Source organism: Mytilus edulis, chromosome 13 (assembly GCF_963676685.1).
Source record: "Mytilus edulis chromosome 13, xbMytEdul2.2, whole genome shotgun sequence".
NCBI classification, from domain to species: domain Eukaryota; kingdom Metazoa; phylum Mollusca; class Bivalvia; order Mytilida; family Mytilidae; genus Mytilus; species Mytilus edulis.
This window is the reverse complement of record NC_092356.1, coordinates 52180382-52200436: the sequence shown is the minus strand read 5'-3', so window position 1 is coordinate 52200436 and position 20055 is coordinate 52180382. Positions and strand designations below refer to the sequence as shown.

General features: G+C 33.0%; 1 protein-coding gene across 3 annotated transcripts; it reads right to left on the bottom strand.

Annotated features, from left to right (window-relative positions):
* Positions 1-8578: 8578 nt before the first annotated feature.
* On the bottom strand, positions 8579-19020 carry LOC139502094 (uncharacterized). 3 transcript variants are annotated; one of them, XM_071291450.1, is made up of 3 exons: positions 17456-19020; positions 12933-12967; positions 8579-10107 (listed from the first exon to the last, which is right to left on the bottom strand). In XM_071291450.1, exons 1-3 carry the CDS (start codon positions 17556-17558, stop codon positions 8686-8688), a joined length of 1560 nt encoding a protein of 519 aa, XP_071147551.1. In that variant the 5' UTR covers positions 17559-19020; the 3' UTR covers positions 8579-8685. The 3 variants fall into 3 exon arrangements, with proteins under 3 accessions (XP_071147551.1, XP_071147553.1, XP_071147552.1); XM_071291452.1 differs by having other exon boundaries at positions 12933-13026; positions 17456-17613; XM_071291451.1 differs by having other exon boundaries at positions 12933-14707; positions 17456-17561.
* Positions 19021-20055: the final 1035 nt, after the last annotated feature.

Here is a 20055-nt window from a genome sequence, read left to right as displayed (position 1 = left end):
TTTTCGATATCATAACCTAGTTAAAACATTTACTAAATTTTATCTTTCACATTCAATCGTTTACGGTAATATTCTTTACAAAGCACAAAAATATCAGTATTTACCTCAAAAGCTAACAAAACCTTTAAACATACTTATTAAGAAGGGATATAGTTATGATAGTGTTGTCAGGTCATTAAAGATATTTTAGCTTGAATATTGATTCATTTATAGGGTCTTTGCATCGGAATTAAACACATTGATTCTAAAACCAGTTGTTGGCATGACACGGGATATGTTCTTCCGATATCTTTTATGATGGTTTAATACTAAACCCACAACAGGATCGATTGTGCCTGATATTCATATGATGAAGACATGAACTTTCAATCAGTTTAATTGAGGCCCGAAACTGTCATGTCAGTATCTGCTAGTAGTCTGTTGTTATTTATGTATTATTGTCATTTTATTTATTTTCTATTGTTTCAAATTTTGACATCGGACTCGGACTTTTCTTAAATTGAGTTTTACTGTCATATTGTTGTGTGTTTATATCTTCTATAACAGCTAGAGGCATAGGGGGAGGTGTAAGATAAAAACAAAACACCAAAAAAACAAAACAAAACAAAACATGTTTAACCCGCCGCAATTTTGCGCCTGTCCCAAGTCAGGAGCCTCTGACCTTTGCTAGTCTTGTATGATTTTTAACTATAGTTTCTTGTGTAAAAGTGAGAGTTTAGTATGACGTCCGTTATAACTGAACTAGTATACATGTTTGATTAGGGGCAAGCTGATGGACCCCTCCAGGTGCTGGAGTTTCTCGCTGCATTGAAGTCCCATTGGTGACCTTCGGCTGTTGCCTGCTCTATCATCGGGTTGTAGCCTCTTTGACACATTCCCCATTTCCATTCTGAATTTTAACTATACAGTTAGACTATTTCTATCGGTTACAGTGATTGGTATCCATTATTTAACAATATCTTTTTTAAATCAACTTATGGAGGAAATTAACGTTTTAATGTTTCCTCTATCGCTAATAGTATCAATTATTTATGTCATAATATCTACATCGGTATACACACAGTGCGAAAGCGTTCAGTTGTTAGGAATCTATTTAGCAAATTTAAACAGGCTGGGTTGTACTTATGTGGTTCTTTTGATACGTGTTATATTTTGAAATTGATATAGGGTTTATTCGACACAGTATCTCATTAATGATCCAAAATATAAATGCCCTCCAAAGTAAAACTAATTTAACATAGATAACCATGTACCTAGGCGGCATCTCCTTAGATATGGTTTCAGAGAAACTCGTTTAGCATTGTGCATACGTGATGATTTATGTCTTACAAAAAAAATATGTTGTTTTGAAATGAAAAGAACACATCCTATTAAAACGCATCTTTACATTTTATTCTCTCAGAAAAAAGGCTAACAACATGGCAGAAATATTACTGAGATAATCAAAATCAAATGCAATGTTCCCTTTTATCAAATGCGGTATTGTTTGGACTTTACAATTACGTTAACCACCAAGTGCAGATGTGTACATATGTAATAGGGGGCGTCATTTACAAGAATTACATTTACAGAGCGAATGTCCTTGATTGAAATCCATGTGTTCAATGAAATTTCATATAACCACATTATTTTTTATTGAATGGAACATTTTTTAGTTAGAAAAAGGATAAACCTTTATTGCTTTACCTTTTATCGACTAAAATTTAGATCTGTCACAACTGTCGTGGTCGTAAATATCCTCATATGACGATAAAGAAATCGAAGATATGTATGCTCTTCAATTTTGTACTTTATATGGCATTTTTAAATAAAAAATTATTCGAGCGTCACTGATGAATCTTTTGTAGACGGAACGCGCGTCTGGTACAAATGCAAACTTGTAATCCTGGTAGCGTTGATGAGTTCATTATTAGATTGGTCTACAAAAACCATAACATCTCCCAAGTTACATCACCAAAATATAATGTTCGTCTCTAAGTTTAAAGTTTATGTTTCAATGAGTAAAATATATATACAACTCGTCTAAACAACAACCCAACAATGTTAGATCTGTAAATATGCTAACATAGTCCAAAAATAGTTAATGATCCAAGATTAACCTGTTTGTTGACAATAGTCTTTTGATCCTCCATGACTGCAATATACAAAGTAAGCAATTTGATATAAGAATTTATAAGTACTGATAAAATAGAAGCGAAAGATACCATTGGTATGAGAACATTCTGACTCATAAGTCTCAAATAGGCTGACAACACCAGGGCTTAAAAAGAAAAAGATAATACAACAGTACAAAGAAACACAACATAGAAAAATAAAGACTGAGCAACAGGAACCTCATCAATATCTGTAGCCATCTCAGGTGTTCGGAAATACTGTTACACATGTGGCACCCGTCGTGTTGCTCATGTTAGTAAAACTCAGTAATACTAGTACATCTAATTCGATAGGTCACATTAGGGGAAATGGGTCAAGGTTGGAGTAAGTTTAACAATTGGAACATATTCATAATCATCTGAAAAACGGATATTCTATAACGGGCACCTAACTCGTAATAGCGTCCGTAGAATTAACGAAATGATGATTCCAACTTGATCACTAGGAACTCTTGGTTTGATAGCTTCCTTATGGGAAGCAATCCTTTACAAAGGAAATCAGAATAGGAAATACAAGCCCTGGAATATCGTATTAACTAGGAGATATATACAGCAATGTTGCTACACCGAAATGGAAAATTCATAGTTGGGAAGCTGAAATCATCTCTTTAGTCGTAAAGATTTGTTTTCCATCGACCCTCATTGTCAATTTCTAGATGTAAGTCAAGATATATGGCAGAATTGACTGTATCTGTTGTATCCTTCATCTCGAGTTCAATGGGATAGATGTGTTCAACATAGTCACAAAATTTTCAAGTATTCAGTGAGAGAACATTACCTAAATAGTGGAAAATACAGTTAAATGGTACTAGTACTGCTTATCTCATTTCTCTCTTCCTAAGAAGTTCCTGTATGAAGTCAGTCTCATATGGATAAAAGATCAAGTCGGCAAGAAGGCACGGTTGCTTTCCATTGGAATGCAGATTGTTTATTGAAAAACAGTACTTGGAAGCTATATCACGTTGTTTGTAAGGACCCTTATGTCGATTATGAATCCAATAAAGAAGGAGGAACCAGTGAGTTTTGTTTTTATCTATGGTTGAAATTCCAACATAGCACATCAAACAGACGTATGATTATGAAAACAACAAATTTATCCTGGAAGTAGAACGTGTGTTTTTGTCTCATTGTTGGTTTATAAAGATTGATGCAGCATGGGTATTCATAAATCCCTCAAGTTTTCAATTCTGATTCGTACCTCATAGCCTTGGTGCTTTCCGAAAGAGTATCTACGACTTTTTCTCGCTTTTAACCATTGCCTGGCAATTTGTTTTCTGATACTAGTTCTGGTATCTATGATGAATCTATTTACAACCACTGGGTCTATGTCACTGCTGGTGAAGTTTCAATTTCCCGAGGGTATCATCAGACCAGTAGTCAGCACTTATGTGTTGACATGATTTATTATTGACATGGTCATAATTATAAATTAACTGTTTACCAAACTTGGAATTTTGAAAATACTAAGGCTTTTCTATCTCAGTAATAGATTACCTTAGCTGTATTTGGCAAACATTTTAGGAACTGTTAGTCCTCAATGATCTTCAACTTCATTCTTTATTTAACCTTTTCAACTGTATTTGATACGACCGTCACTGACGAGTCTTTTGTTGACGAAACGCGCGTCTGGCGCGATTACAAAATTACAACTCTGGTATCTTTGATGAGTTTATTTGGCACAATCATCTATTGAATTGTATAACACATCGATAGGTGACAGGATTGGTCAAATAAAAGACCAACCGTATGGAGGTCTCATATTAGGGCGATAATGAAACCTCGAGGTGTGTTATACAGCATTATATACCTTCATTTGAAGAATCAGTCATGACGACAGTAAGTTTCAATGAAATTTACGTCAATGCATATAGGATTTTACAAGCAAGAAAACAATAACAAAAATATTCATACTGTTTCCACGTGTCCTGAACGAGTGAGTGTGTTTTCTTCGTAAATGAAATATTAAAGGGAAGAAAACAAGCCTCATAGTACAATTGAGTGAATAAATATCCAATATCGTTGATAATTTAACAACAATGATTACAGGATAATCAGTTCCGGAGTTAGTGAAGTGTTTCTACCTGTGTATAGGTTACATATTATGAAAGAACACAGTATGCATGACTGAAACACCTGAGCATAAGCAATCGTAGGTGCCGTTTTAATTCATAAAGGAATATTAAAAAGAAGGTAAAATCTACTTGAAGATTTATTAAAGATAGACCGATAACTTGTACCTTAGGTTTTTTCAAGTTGAACAAAAAATTTAATCTTTCAACAATATACCAGATGATGAATATGGTTTGCAGATTAACTTGAAATATATTCATGTATCTATCAAACTATTTATCTCAATAGTCTCTTCGCATATTTAAACCCGTCGCATTTCTGCTCCTGTCCCGGGTTAGGAACCTCTAGCCTAAGTTGGAAGTGTATAATTTTGTGTGGCATTCATTTCGCTGTACCTGTTATATGTTATTATTGTTAAGGATCCTGTTAAAACCCGCCTGAGGGCACAACATTTTTCGTTAAAGACCCGTTGGATGCTTTAGACCGTTTTCTGCTCTATGGTCGAGTTTTTATCTCTTTGACATATTTCCCGTTTCCATTCTTTATTCTTGTGAAATCTTATCACGAATTGTTTGAATTAACAAAAATGGTATAATTTGATATTGGGATTTCAAAAATGAGAAAATTCTCTATAAAATTTTGATGAGAAAAAAGTAAAATAACAAACGTATTCAAAACGGAAAGTCCCTAATAAAATGGCAAATTAAAAGCTCAATCACATCAAACGATGGATAAGGATTGTCATATTCCTGACTTGGTACTGCGTGGCGTCAAACGGGACTCTAGTGGTTTTGTCAGGCATAGATTACCTGAGCTGTATTTGGCAAAACTTTAAGTAATTTTGGTCCTCAATGCCCTTCAACTTCGTACTCTATTTGGCCTTTTTACGTTTTTTGGATTCGAGCGTCACTGATGAGTCTTTTGTAGACGAAACGCGCGTCTGGCGTATATATACAAAATCTAGTCCTGGTATCTATGATGAGTTTATTTGTACTAGAATTTCAATTTTATATCACAGACTACTTTTGTTACCATATTTGAGAATTGGGTGACAACAGTCAATTTTGTATGCGAATTAGCTTAGTTTAGATCCTGTGAACTTATTTGCGTTCTCAATTGAGATTTTTAAGGTTTTTTTTTAGTAGACAAAATTGAGTTTTTTTTATACATAAGTGAAAATTTAACAAAAGTCATTTATTTGTTACAAAAGTCAATTTACGTACCAAAACTGTATTTTGTAAAAAATTTGCGCAAAGAATGCATCAAATTGAAATAGCTGAAACAGCAATTTATATTGACCACATACTTGTCGTTTATAACGTGTCAAAGGATATCCTCATTTTGTTTGAGTCTTATGTTGTAAAAAAGTTACATTTTTAACGTTTTATATCTTATAAATAGAACTTGAAAAAGGATACCACAGATTCAGTAATATATACTCCATATATAGACTAACATCTAGAAATTGACGATGCAAGTCGACTTAGAACTACACTTGTCATAAGAAGAGACTATTTCAATTTTATCATTTTGAACTTTCCAATTTAGGTGGTTCCTTCATATAGAAAAAAGTAAAATAAGAAAATACCGAACTCCGAGGAAAACTCTAAACGGAAAGTTCTTAAGCAAATAGCAAAAATCAAAAGCTCAAACACATCAAACGAATGGAAAACAACTGTACTATTCCTCATTTGGTAGATGCATTTTCTTATGTAGAAAAATGGTGGATTAAACAAGGTTTTATAGTTAGCTAAACCTCTCACTTGTATGATAGTCGCATAAAATGCCATTATATTAACAACGATGGGTAAACAAAACAAACAGACATACTAGTAATAGATAAAATGTCACAAAATAGGGGTACAGCAGTCAAAATTGTGTGATAATCTTAATCACTATAAAAACAAAAAATAATTAACAAAGAAAACAAAAAAATGTTACAGATGAAGCACATAAACACAAACAAAAGACAAGAATACAAAAATTAACCATAGCACAATAACAAAATGACGGGCAGAACGAAGCCACCTCATATATATATTACTAGACTTAACATTTTTTGGAGTGGAGAGGGACCTAGGTTTCCTCATTAGGCTTTCTTTGATAGAGGGGTTGTTGTAATTTGTTTTATCATTTTTTTATCACAATATCTTTGTTGAAATTTTTTTGAGGGAAATATTATCAATCTTCTGACCCAGGAATAGATTAAAATATTAGTAGTTGTATTTGACGAAAGCTAGCGACATGATTGGGCCTTGAGTGCTCTAAATTTCGTACTTGTTTGGCATTTATAATTGTTTTGATACGAGCGTCTCTGATTAGTCTTTTTGTAGACGAAACAACAATCGTCTGACCTTGTATTTATGCTGAGTTTATTGTTTCTATGTAGTCGTGTCTACCGTTTGTCTTGGAAAAACTCGTTTCAATTTCATACTTTCATCTTCGATGCATTTATGGTCTACTGAGTGTACATTAGCGACAGTTTATGAATTGCTAGTAGGTAAGATCATGCATAGAACTTAGAATAGAGTAATTCATCAATCATCTATTATGTTATGCCAATCATGGAGTATTATTCTATCTCAGTTCACCCCTATCAATAACTCTTCCATCCTGGCAATTCTGATATGCTTACAATGCTATACGAAAATAGACTCGTCGTAGATACCAAAATTGAAATTTTGAATTTGCACTAGAAGTGCGTTTCGTCCACAAAAGACTCATCAGTGACGCTTGAATAGGATATTTAAGTTATGTGCATCAATACCCCTAAAAGTCTTCATTCTTTAAAGCAGAGGTTTTGGCAGACACAAACTATGCATTTATCAATTTTTCAGGTTTAATTCAGGTTTTTTTTAAGATCATATGAATTGTTTGTTACAAGAGATTTAAAACTTTTCAACTTATTCAGCAAACATTATGGAAAACAAAAAATCTTAGTTTGCATTACATTTGACAAATTTGTATGTTTCTTTTATTAAGGGTGGAATAAGCTGTCAAATTCATATTTTCCGTTTTGATTCAAATTCTAATATTAGATTTATAACTCACTAAAACGTATACTATTATGCAAATTATGAAAAGTATAAAAGATTTAGAACTATTTAAAAGTAGCCCAACACTGACAGAAATGCTTTAGATGTCATTGTTATCTAATACTAATTTGCAGAAATGAAACTTTTGTTGAAAGAAAAATATAAGACTAGTTTGAGTTTTAAATTTACTTGTCTATGAGTATGCAAAAATAATTCATGAATTATGAGCTCCTTAGTATACTAATTTAATAGATTTACATGAAAACCAGGGTTGTTTTATTTTTTTTTAGTTTTTAATTCCGAACAGTAATTATTCGTTACAAAACTTTAAACATAGGCTTGAAATTGGCAATGTGAAAGGTTATGCATGCACATGTATGATTCGGGATATATCTGGTTTCCATGGAGTTAATCTTAGGTAAAACATTAAGCAAGCTGTGAAAAATGCAAAATTTGGTTGTATAAATAGAGATTTTTAATTGGTTATTTGACACGGATGCATGCACTCCATAATATATATCAACATTGTGTGTGTATTTTTGTTGACTTCATATAAGTTACCATCGCGATGACCTCTGAAGACTGCCGACGGTCATATAAACTGACAGAAAAATAATATAAATAGATAGCGACTTGGAATTAGTTTGTAGGATTTCAATATTGTAGGTTAAAAAGGTATGTGTATCGTTTTACCTGTATAATAATGAGTTTTTGTAGATCGAGTCGGTCAAGCAAATGATTCATCTCTATTTCGCTTTCAATGTTGACATTCTTTACATTTTCATAGTTGAAGATATATTAAACTTATCACACGCTGATGGGTTAAATCGAACTCGCAAGCGAATAATTCATCCGCAATGTATATACCATATTTTGTACTATCCCATATTTTGGACTATACCGAAACAGAGTACGTCTATTAATTTTAAAGCGCAAGATCATAAACAGGACAATTTCTTTATCCGCCAGAATTGCAAGACGTCTCGTAGAATTGTAACCTCTATGAATGCCCCACATGTTAAAAGGATAAGCATCATTGTTGAGGGCCGTTTACGTGCGTAGATATTATACTAGTAGTTACTACTAGTTGTTAATTTCTGAGTCATTTTGGGTTTTTGTATAGAGTTAACTCATTAGCAATTATATCTAAGGAATGACTGTAATATTTTTTCTGTCTACGAAGAAATAACATAAAAATATGGTGCACACTGAATAACGCGCGTAGCGGGTTATTTAACAGCGTGCACCACATTTTTTATGTAATAACGTCAGCCAATCAGAACTCGCGTTACATCCAAAATTAAATTATTACAACTTGTATCTATATCCTAGTAGGATAATATTTTATTTCTTGTGATTTCCTAAGTTAATTTATTTATTTGTAAACAATTTTGAACATAAGGGACTGTCAGTATACAAAAACACCGTTAGAGCTTACTGCAACTTATTAAAAGCTGCCTTAATGAACTTGTGAATAAATCTGTCGTCTGCTTTGAAGTGTAACTATTACAATAGCCTGCCACCATTTTTATTGAGCCATTCAACGTAATAAACCCTGTACAGAACACTGGCATGTCATCCACTGTGACATTTGTCCATGGAATGAAGTCCTCTAGCTGAATTTCATGTTTGCACCCTTGCGGAATAATATCATCAAGACTTCCCATGTTTGAAATAGACAACACAAATGGAGACTTTCCTATTTCCGGTTGATTGTGTATTTCTGATGGAACGTCTCGAAGTAAGACTTTCATTGGTTCCCCAGTAGCTAGACTCTCACCAAGTCGTTTCTGGCATTGTTGAGCTATGGACCAAAGATTTGCCTTTGATTTTAGGTCTAAAAGATTCATCTCGACTAGAAATGGGAGGTGTATTGCCCCGACGCTTCCAAACGACTGTTTAATTCTGTCATCCATAATGTATCTTGTTAAGTCAACCATTATTTCTACGGGGACAATAAATTTGCTGGTACTTGGTGGGAGTGCTGTTTGAATAAGCTGTGTAAACGAAACAGTCATGGCTGCAACAATCGCAGACGTTATTTTAACATTATAGTGTTTACATTGTCTAAACAATGATCTCGATTCTGTTTCGTTCAGTTGTACGGGGCATACATCTGTCGAGACTTTTCTTTTCTGTAGTTCGGCTATTTCGGAATTAAATGCTGCATTATATGTGTCTATTGCACATGTTGGCCATTTTGTACTATCGTTTGTCTGAGATACTTTCCTAACAAAATCTAACGGTATAACATGTTCGATCGACGGACATAGATGACGCTTGTATAACGGAGCAGTTGGCAGTACTCTCTGTGAGCGAAGAATGTTTCTGGTCAAACTCTGAACGATTGTATGAATTTGATGGAAATCTGATATTGCATGATGAAAAATGAAGAAGAAATGGAAGGGATATTGCAATGCATCTTCACTCTGCTTAGTTGGATTCTTCAACCATGTAAATTTCCAAAGAGGACCTCGATTAAAATCGAATTTATGAAGTCGTTCTTGATTCAGTATTGTTTCGTTAGTGTTTGTGTATTTTTCATGGATGGAAACAGGCATGTGTTTTCTTTCAACAAATTTGTATGAATGACGGTCAGTTTCGACAATTGTTAACCGCAAAGCTGCAAATTCGTCCACAAGATTAAACAGTGCCTCCTTAACATTATGACGCGTTACGGGATGTTTTGTCGACATTTTAAAGTATACCGGACACACATCAACTTCTCGGCAGGTATACGTGTGGTACATTGTTTCTAATAATCCGAGTGTCCTTGACCTTTGGGGGTTTGATTGTGTGTACGGAAGAAGGTTCAGATTCTCCTCTGACATTGTCTGGCGTGTCACTAACTGAAATCAAACGAAAACATTAGTACATGTTACTATACTCTTAGCGATTTGTATTAGATTACAGTACTTGACATCCATCATTGTATTATTGTTTTTTATCAAATATTTTTGTTATCGTGTAAGAATTATATATATTGAGGAAGTTGGCTTAAAATATTTCCTTAACGAGAAAGGTATCTAATCATCTATTTCAAAAAAAATGTACAAGTTAGTATCACACAATACGGGAAACGTCCAGCTTCTGAGAAACAACCTGAAGCCAAACTGAACATGACGGAATGTTCTCTCAGTGTTATATTTCGAAAGGCAATTCAACATTGCTGCCAGGACCAACTATGGATCCCGATTGATATGCGTTTAATTACTCGACATGGCATTCTTTACCGATCTAAAATTCAAAATGACTGCCACTGTAAGAATCTAGGCTGCTCCTCCTTATAAATTGTTTTATAGATTAAATCAAATAGGTTTACTACATGGCGGGAATGTTGCTAAGTTGGTGTACATAATTTTACAGTGTTTTTTCTTTCTTTCATTTTGTAATTTAGAATTTAGACCACAAGCGCTAATTATAGGTTTTCGGTTGAACCAAAACTTCGAACATTTTCTTACATGTACAAGAAACCAATTAATCAATTGAATAGTTAGATACATTATATTTTCTTTAAATTATTTTTAAGGGGATCTTCCCACTTTGTATTGTTTTGTTGAAGATCTGAATTCATAAAATTCCAACGGAATCCTTACAACACAAAAGTTAACAAAATGACGGATATAACATCTTTTTAGTATTAACGTTACGTTACGCAAAATTTAATCATAAGAATTCTTCAGATCACAGGTTAACTATTAATGTTTCCTTAGTGTTTCATAAATTTTTAGTTTAAACATAAATTGAAATGCTGAATAAGTATCCAAAATGTTATGACCTGAAAAAATTTCGTTTCTTGAAGAATCTCGAGTGAACTTAGCGCAACAGATAAAGAATACAAACAAAGTGTGTCGAATTAATTAAGGTAACCAGGTTGCACCAGTAGTCTACATTTTTGCTTCGATCAGCTGTTCAAACTGATGATTAACACGAGAAGGAAGTTTTACCTGGCGAGGTTATGCAGTAAGATATAATGCAGATGTAATAAAACTACACATTTTCTCAAGATTTGTCCTAATAATTGGTATCTATTTTCAAACTGTGTGATTTAAAATATATGTAACATTGTCTTGATTGATTGTTGTTTACTTTACCTATCGTCAAGTGGCAAATAGTTCATGAATATTCAGGACGAGAAAGATGTCTTGGATATCTATTATAGTTAGCACTCGGTACAAAACAAGAAGAACAGCATATCGGTTTTTTTCTGCCTCGTATGCAAAATATGTAAATTATATTTTTCGAGATAATTATTGAAGATGTATTGTCTTTAAAGATGATCAACGTGGCTAAAAGTAAATTTCTACTTTATCAATGCAAACTAATTGTTTGAAGATATTGAAGTAAATCCAAGTTCAAACATATGTTAGTGAAAAGAAGTAATTGAGAGCAATATCAGTAAAATACCTGTTTGATGCCTTACATATAAACACATAAGCTTAGATGGTTTTATGCTTTTAAACAAGGTTTTTAAATAAAGTTTCACAAAATGCTTTGAGTTGCATAAATGGCGTCGGACAGTTACCCGAACTTATCAAGACTAGTTATAAATTTCGTCAGTAACCGAATTCAGACATTTCAAGACAATAGAACAGGGAATAGGGTAATGTGTCAAAGAGAAACATCTGTAAATTTAAAGTGCATAATAAAAGAGGTATAACTTGCATTTTTAAATCTTAAGGACTGTGGCAAACGTGTGGATTATGACATTTTTTGTACCCCCAAATTAGAAATAACTTGACTTTCATTGCCGCATGGTCTAAAATAATCCGCCAATTTGATCCTACTCCTTCCGATTGCACTAGATTTTCAGCGTTTGAATTAGGCTTTGGTTTTCAAATAAATTTGGCTTTGGGCATCACCGAGAAGACGTTCATTGTCGAAATGTTCATATAATAGAGGCCTATTCATGGGGAGTGTGAGGAGTAGACATCCTCCCCCCCCCCCCCTCATTTTTTTGCCATATAAAATCATCCATATATTTCTCATTTTCTAGAAATATGCCCTCTATAAAAAATAAAATCCTGGATTCGCCCCCTGTATTGTATCCGATGTTGTTATTGTTGTTACTTTCATTGAACAAACTGTCTCCTTCCGTGAAACGTTTTTACGTTTTCCGTCCTATTTAATATTTTATGTCTAAAAATAATTATTCTGAACTTTTTTTTCTCAAGTTTGATTGTAAATCATTACAAAGTTGAAAATATTTTCATAAATTTATATTATGAATTATTGAACGAATTTCAAAAATAACAAAGTTTAAGGAAGCATTATACCATAGGCGGATTCAGTGGGGCCCTGGTGGCTCCCCCCCCCCCCTTTTTGTTGTAAAATTTATTTGATTATATATGACATATATGGAATCACTAAAACATGACTGGAGTGCCCCGGCCCACTCCAACCCCTCCGTTTAGGTCAGTCAGTAGCCCCCTTCTTACAAATCCTTATTTTATATTAAAACCTTCGCAAATAATTACGAATAAGCATTATCGGATAAAACCTCCAAAAAAATAGTGTAATTGACCTTGTATTTTAAATAATCACGTTCACAAAAATTTAATCTGTCCAAAATCAAATCTATTTAATTTTAAAAAGCAACCAAATACCTAACACAGTCTCATACTGATAATAAATTATGTTTGCATAAATAAATAGTTAATAATTCCAGACTAACCTGTTTGTTTACAACAGCCTTGTGATCCTCCATGTCTGCAATACACAAAGTAAACGATTAAATATCCGAATTTCGCCGTCAATGAGTTACAGTACTGAAAAGTAAAAATAATCTTTGTAGTTCTATCAATAACATATGTAATAGTGTCTATCGTTATAGTGTATTACACAAAGTTTCTCGTCACAAAGTTTGCTCAAGAATAAGAAAGGTATTGTCCAGGTAGTCTTTTAAACCACTGGTTATAAACAATGTTGTTTTACGAGCCTGAGGCTTGAATGGTTTTAAATAAAATATGATAAAACGTTAAAAAAAATGAAAGGCGATTATCCTTAAAGATAAGATCATCACTTAATTACTAAACTATTCCACAATTTTAGCATGTTTTGACGAGTTCTTATGAAAATACATGTTATCTTGCTATTCTAATTGAATATCTCATAGGAAATGGATTAACATCGTTTATATATATAAACCTAAAGGCTTTAACATGGTACAATAAACACAAAAATGTAAGTGTACTTCAATAGCCTCAGTAAGATCGTTATAATGTAATGCTCTTACTTTAAAAGATTTAAAAAAGAAAAGAATTTTCGTTCATCGTATATGTAAATGAACGTCCTTTATGAATTTAGATAGTCTGTGTGAAAGTGTAGTGCATTTCATTTCCTATGTATTAAATTATTTTCCATTCATGACATGAACTGGTTATTTTCGTATACCTTTTATAAGAAGATCGATCATACCTTTCATGCGTAGAAGGGTGACCTACATGTATGTATCAACAATTGTCATAATTTATCAAAACTATTGGTCTCTGGTTATCAGTAAGGGGGTGGGAGGGGTTGAAATTTATTTGTGCGAGCTACTGAAAGAAAATTGAGTACACCGAAGCATTGATGTCACAGCTCTTTGCTATCGAAAAACAAATACAGAACTAGTATCTCAATTGTTTGTAAAACAATTGAAAGGTCTTTCCTGTAAAAGTGATGTTTTCGTAATGTACTTTGTACGACCTTTCGTTTGATATACGACAAGCATACCTTCTTAAACTTTTCGCTTTTACCACTTAATGACCTCATCCGCCTATATTTTTGAGATCAGAATTATGATATATGTAACATAGAGTAGATGAGCTTTCATTTGATATGCGACAACGCCATGTTCTAGAAAGTTTGTTTTTTGCACTTAATTACCCTATCCAACTAATTTTTTGAAGTCGGGAATTTGATATTTCAAATGTACACATCATGACCTTTCATTTGATATACAACAACCCTATCTTAAAAGAAATTTATTTTTTGCACTCAATGACCCAATCCAACCCATTCTTGGGAGACGTCAATATGAAATTTGAAATGTACGCTTTATGTTCTTTCATTTGATATGCGACAACCTTACCATTTGAGAAATTTGAATGTTTGCACTAAATGACCCCACCCTTCCCCCTGGGATGAAAATGGGGTTTAAAATTTTCATTTTTAAGTAGAGTTTATTAAGACCTTCAATTTGATATATCAGATGACCCCATTTGACAAAGTGCAAATAATGATGCAATATCAACTATATAAATAGAACTTATGAAACTTACAAAGTCAATGCAAAACTTTAAAATTTCAAATTGATTTTTTGGTGTTTTTTTTAAATGGAATGTTTTTGGTATTTGGTCAAACATATAACTATGTTAACCTCTTCAATTTTTTAAACTTTTCAAGTGGTAAGCTCTTGTTGATTCAGAAATACATGCCTCCGCTCGCAAAACAATAGATATTTCAAATCTGTTAAATGATAAATGATCTACAGTTGAAGGACAGCGGTATAGAAAAAGAATTGGGACAATTTCAAGTTCACCAAGGCCACAATTAATCATCAAATATATGATGCATACCAAACTTAAGAACCGGAAGTCGTAGAGACATGGAACTAGCACCATTCAACTCAGGACCACTTAACCTTTCAACTATCACATATCAATGTCATGGTATAATGTGAAGGTCAAGGTGAAATTTCATCATGACCTGACATTGACCTCAAATTGAAGGTCTTGAATTACTGATCATCTTTGCAGTTTATAGTAGGTTGATATCTGTTACCTTTAAAAAGATATACACACAATACTATACTTTTAAGAATCATCCCGTTGTAACTTTTAAACAGACGGTTGGACATTTTTGAGGTTATTTGTATAAAATGTAGAGCTCGTCGAGAGGAACAATTTACACGCTGTATGTATTCAGCAAAATCTTATCGTTTTTCTAATATGTAAGCTTGAAATTGCAGCGTAGTTGTTTTTTGCACTCGCTGACCTTTGACCTTTGGTGCAAATTGAAGGTCACTTGAACTTGAGATTACTGGTGAAGGTCTCAAGTCTTTACAACTTCCGGTTCTCGAAATACAATTTTTGAAAATTTGTGTACAATTTTTCAAGGGCAATAACTCCTTATAAGGGTTGATATCAAAATGATTGTATATGATCATTAACTTTGCCCTCTGTTCCTGTACATGTTGGCGTTTTCAAATCGATTCTATATCTAATACTTTTTAAGAAAAAAGCAAAAGAAAGAAATTGTTTCAAGGGGATATAACTTTCATAGGGAATGATGAAATCCTTAGCAGCCTCATATGGTAATACATCATGATGAGATCTAACTATTATCCAAATATGGTCCTGATATCTTTAAAAACAACGAGGGGGGGGGGTCATGTTGAAAAAAATCAATAAAAGGGAGATAACTTCTAAAGGGGATGGTGAAACCTTACACAGCCTCATCTGGTAATACTTCATGATGAGGTCTATCTATGGTTTATATTTGGTCTTGATAACTTTAACAGAAACGGGGGGAAGCCATGCCAAAAAAATGTTGGAAGAAAAAACGGAAGAAAAACAATAAGGTCTTTCCTTTGTAGAGGAAAGACCTTTACAAGTTAAATTATAAAAGGGAGAAGGAAGTCCATATCACGTGACACAATCAATTGAAAAACAACTGTCGGATTTCTGACTTTGTATACATGTATTTTCTTAAGAACATGATGCGTTTTGTAGCTAGCTAAACCTCCGAGTAGTATGACAGTTCTTGTTATTTCGTTATATTGACAAAATTGAGTGAGCAAGCCAAACAGACATAATAGGATAATTATACAATGACTGGGATTCCAGTGACGGATCCAAGGGGAAAGATGGGTCCAGTGGTCGGAACCCCCTTTCTTAGGACCATCAAAGCATTTGAATGGGGCCATATGGTTGGAACCCCGTCCCTTTTATTCTGGGTTGGGACACCCTTTTAAGCATGACTTGATCCGCTCCTGAATCCAGCAGTCCAAACTGTGTAAACATACATCGCAGACAAACAAACACCACTAACTTCAAATATCAAAATATTTATTTTCAACAGTGTTAAGACTGCAAGTAATTATAACTACTCCAATGTTTAGGTCTCAATTTTTTCGTCGTTGTTACTGCTATTAAAGAAAATCAACTATGACACGGGCCACGATAAAGACACTTTACTTGTATTTGTAGGATTATGTACCCTTCTGTTGATTCAATGTTAGACATACGGAAATTTTATAGAAAATCCACACCCTTTATCCTTGTACTCTCATATTTTGCAATTTGATGACTGATAGATATAAGATTAGTGCATGCAGTGCTAGCATTGATTTCCTTAAAACAAGTTTATTAAAGTAGTTATTAGTTTAAACAAATAAAAATATGGACCGAATAAGTACACCTTTTAGGGTGCACTCGACTTTAGTGCCTCAGCACGATGTATTTTGGAATTTACAGGTTGGTTAGAACATTTTGTAGAAAATGAACACTAGCACATCATATAAAAGCAAGTGAGTAATCTATGTTTCAAATTTTATAACGAAAATCTCTGTATCAAAGGCTGTGGATTTTCTATAAAAAATCTTGGTTTATTTGCCACAAAATACTCTTTTTCTAGTAAATGCAATGAAACAGTAATTACTTATGCTTTCCATCAAGTTTCCCCTTGGTATATGTACTAAATGGCCTATCTTATTGTTTGTTTTAAATAATATGTACAATATACACCGGTATTATTCCTTAGCGGGAATTTCTCGCTACATTGAAGACCTGTTGGTGACCCTCTGCTGTTGTTTTTTATTTGGTCGGGTTGTTGTCTCTTTGACACATTCCCCATTTCCATTCTCAATTTTATCTGTATTATTTATTGTATCTGTAGTTTTGATACAATTGATGTTTGAAAAAATCGTAAAAAATGGCTACAGAAGGGGTCATAAACCTTAACTGCAGGATAGATCACATTGAATTTTAAAAAAAGGGGTAACTTCGTTTGATCAGTATCAAATATTTTCAGAAGATTTATTTTCTGTTTGAAAACTATTATAATTCCGATGAAATATAAATTTTTATAAAAAAACAAATTATTGAATCTTGTACTATCATTATTATATCATAGTTTTAGTTTAAACACAGTTTAACAAAAATTAATTAGGATCTTAAAAGCAAGAGAAAATAAAATGACAAAGAATATACGTACTGTTTTCACGTGTATTGAACAAATGAATGTGTTTTCTATGTCTATGAAAAATCAATGAGGAGAAAACACACCTAATAGTTCCACTAAGTGATACCACATTCATAATAATTTATAATTGAACAATACTTTTTCACAGGAGTATTAGTTCCGGAGTTAGTGAAGTGCTTTTACCGGTGTATATTGTACATATTATTTAAAACAAACAACAGTAAACAAGATTAAAAAACGCATATGTTACAAGTTTGTTCAACTAGAAATTTAGATTTAAATCTTGCATCATATACTTGACGAAAAGATGATCTAAAGATTAACTTGAAATGTATTTTAAAAATGAAAAGAAAAAAAATACCATATTCCGAGTAAAATTCTAAACGGAAATGCCCTTAGCAAATGGCAAAATCAAAAGCTCAAACGAATGGATAACTACTGTCACATTTCTGACTTTGGTACAGGCATTTTCCTACGGAGAAAGCTAGCTTAACCTCTTACTTATATGACATATATATATATATAATATCGCATAAAATTCCAAATCTAAAATTGTATTGTATCGAATGCTGTTATCCTTATTAGCTATAGTTTCTAATGAAATATAATCACGAATTGAAAAAATAACAAAATTTATGTTATCATTTTACTCTAGGACTGACAAAATCAGAAAATACTAAGGCCACACCAATTTGATTCCTTGTTCGACGGACCCGCCCACACCTATTTTTTCAAAACAGAATTTTTTTTTATATTCCCGCTTCCCGCATCCGGAAATGTAATCATGTCCATTTTCCACACCGTTTTTTTTTGGTACATATTATAAAAAGATATCAACATTTGTTTTTAAAATCACAGTCTAACCTGTATATAATGATTTTAAACATAAAAGCACCCCACCACACTGTGTAAATATCTGAGAATATTTGTTTCAGCATGAAACCTATTTATCAAAAGTGGGAGTGCTCCGATATAAATTTATAACAGCGGAAATACCTGTAAAGAACAAAACAATGGTTTCTTTCCCCCTTACTTATATTCCCTATCAAAAAATGTTCGTTGTTAGAATAAAGGACAAAGAACTTCTGAAGGATTTGCCTTCAACTGCAATTATATTGTATGCTGGAGAAACAAAACTATCCATAGCCGCTGCATGTTAATGCACCTGTCCTGATTGATTCAGGGGCCTGTCGTTCAGCAGTTATCGTTTGTTGATGTTGTTCATTGGTATTTTCCCGTTTGGATATATAAATTATATCGTTGGTTTTCCTGTTCGAATTGTGTGCGCTAATAATTTTGGGGTCCTTTATAGCTTGCTGTTTGGTCTGTATCAAAGCCCTGTGTAAAAGGTCGTACTTTGACCTTTGTTTGTTATTATCAGGTTGAGAACAACCTCAGACAAGGGGTCATTTTACTGATGTAGAAAAGTAAATAGAAATACCAAGGATTTGTATAGTTCTTTTATACAAAACCTTTGAAAACTTAAAATTTTCAAATCGCTCGCCCCAATTTTTGGAGTCCAAAAATCCGAACAACAAGAAATTAAATTGGTGGCCTAAAGAGCTTTATTTGGCAGAGAAACATATATCTCATGTTGATTTCCCGCTTACATTTTTATAGTTTGACAATCTAAATATGTATTGTCATAAAAAAAATCTTTGAAGGAAGTTTGTATTGAAAATTAAAATTCGCTGAAACAGCTTTTTTTTTTATCAAACCACATACTTGTCGGTAATAACATGTCAATGGATATCCTGATTTATTTTAGTTTAATGTTCTAAAAAAGATGCATTTTAAATGTTTTATAAGTATAAAAACCCAAAGCTAATACACTTCTTAAGAGTGTACCTTTATAGCTTAGTAGCTGTTCGGTGTGAGACAAGGCTCCGTGTTGAAGACCGTACCTGTAATGGTTTTATTTTACAAATTGAGCCTTAAATACAGTGGTTGTCGTTTTTTTATGTGTTACATATTTATTTTTCGTTCATTTTTTTCCCCATATAAATAAGGCCGTTAGTTTTCTCGTTTGAATTGTTTTACATTGTCCTATCGGGGCCATTTATAGCTGACTATGCGGTATGGGTGTTGCTCATTGTTGAAAGCCGTACAGTGACCTATAGTTGTTTTAAATGTCTGTGTCATTTTGGTCTCTTGTGGACAGTTGTCTCATTGGCAATCATACCACATCTTCTTTTTTTTTATATTCTTTTACAAGTTTTGACTTGGATAGAAAGTTGTTTCATAGGCACTCATACCACATCTTCTTATAACTAGCAAAATTTCTTTGAAAAAATATTTCAAATCGATAATCATCATTCTGTATGTTTGTATTTGTTACTGAGTTTTTTTTAAATCATCCAGTGACTTAAACATTGCCAACAACACAAGACAATATGTAGGCCAAAATAATAAGCTGTGTAGGATTTCGCCATCCCCTTTGAGAGTTGTATCCCCTTGAAGCAATTTCTTTTATTTGCAATTTTCTTGAAAAGTATTTGAGATAAAGTAGAATTGAAAATGACAGCATGTACAGGAACAGATGGCAATGGTAATAAACATAAACAATTACTAGTAGTAGGTTATTTGCCCTGATAAGGAGTAATTTCCTTTGA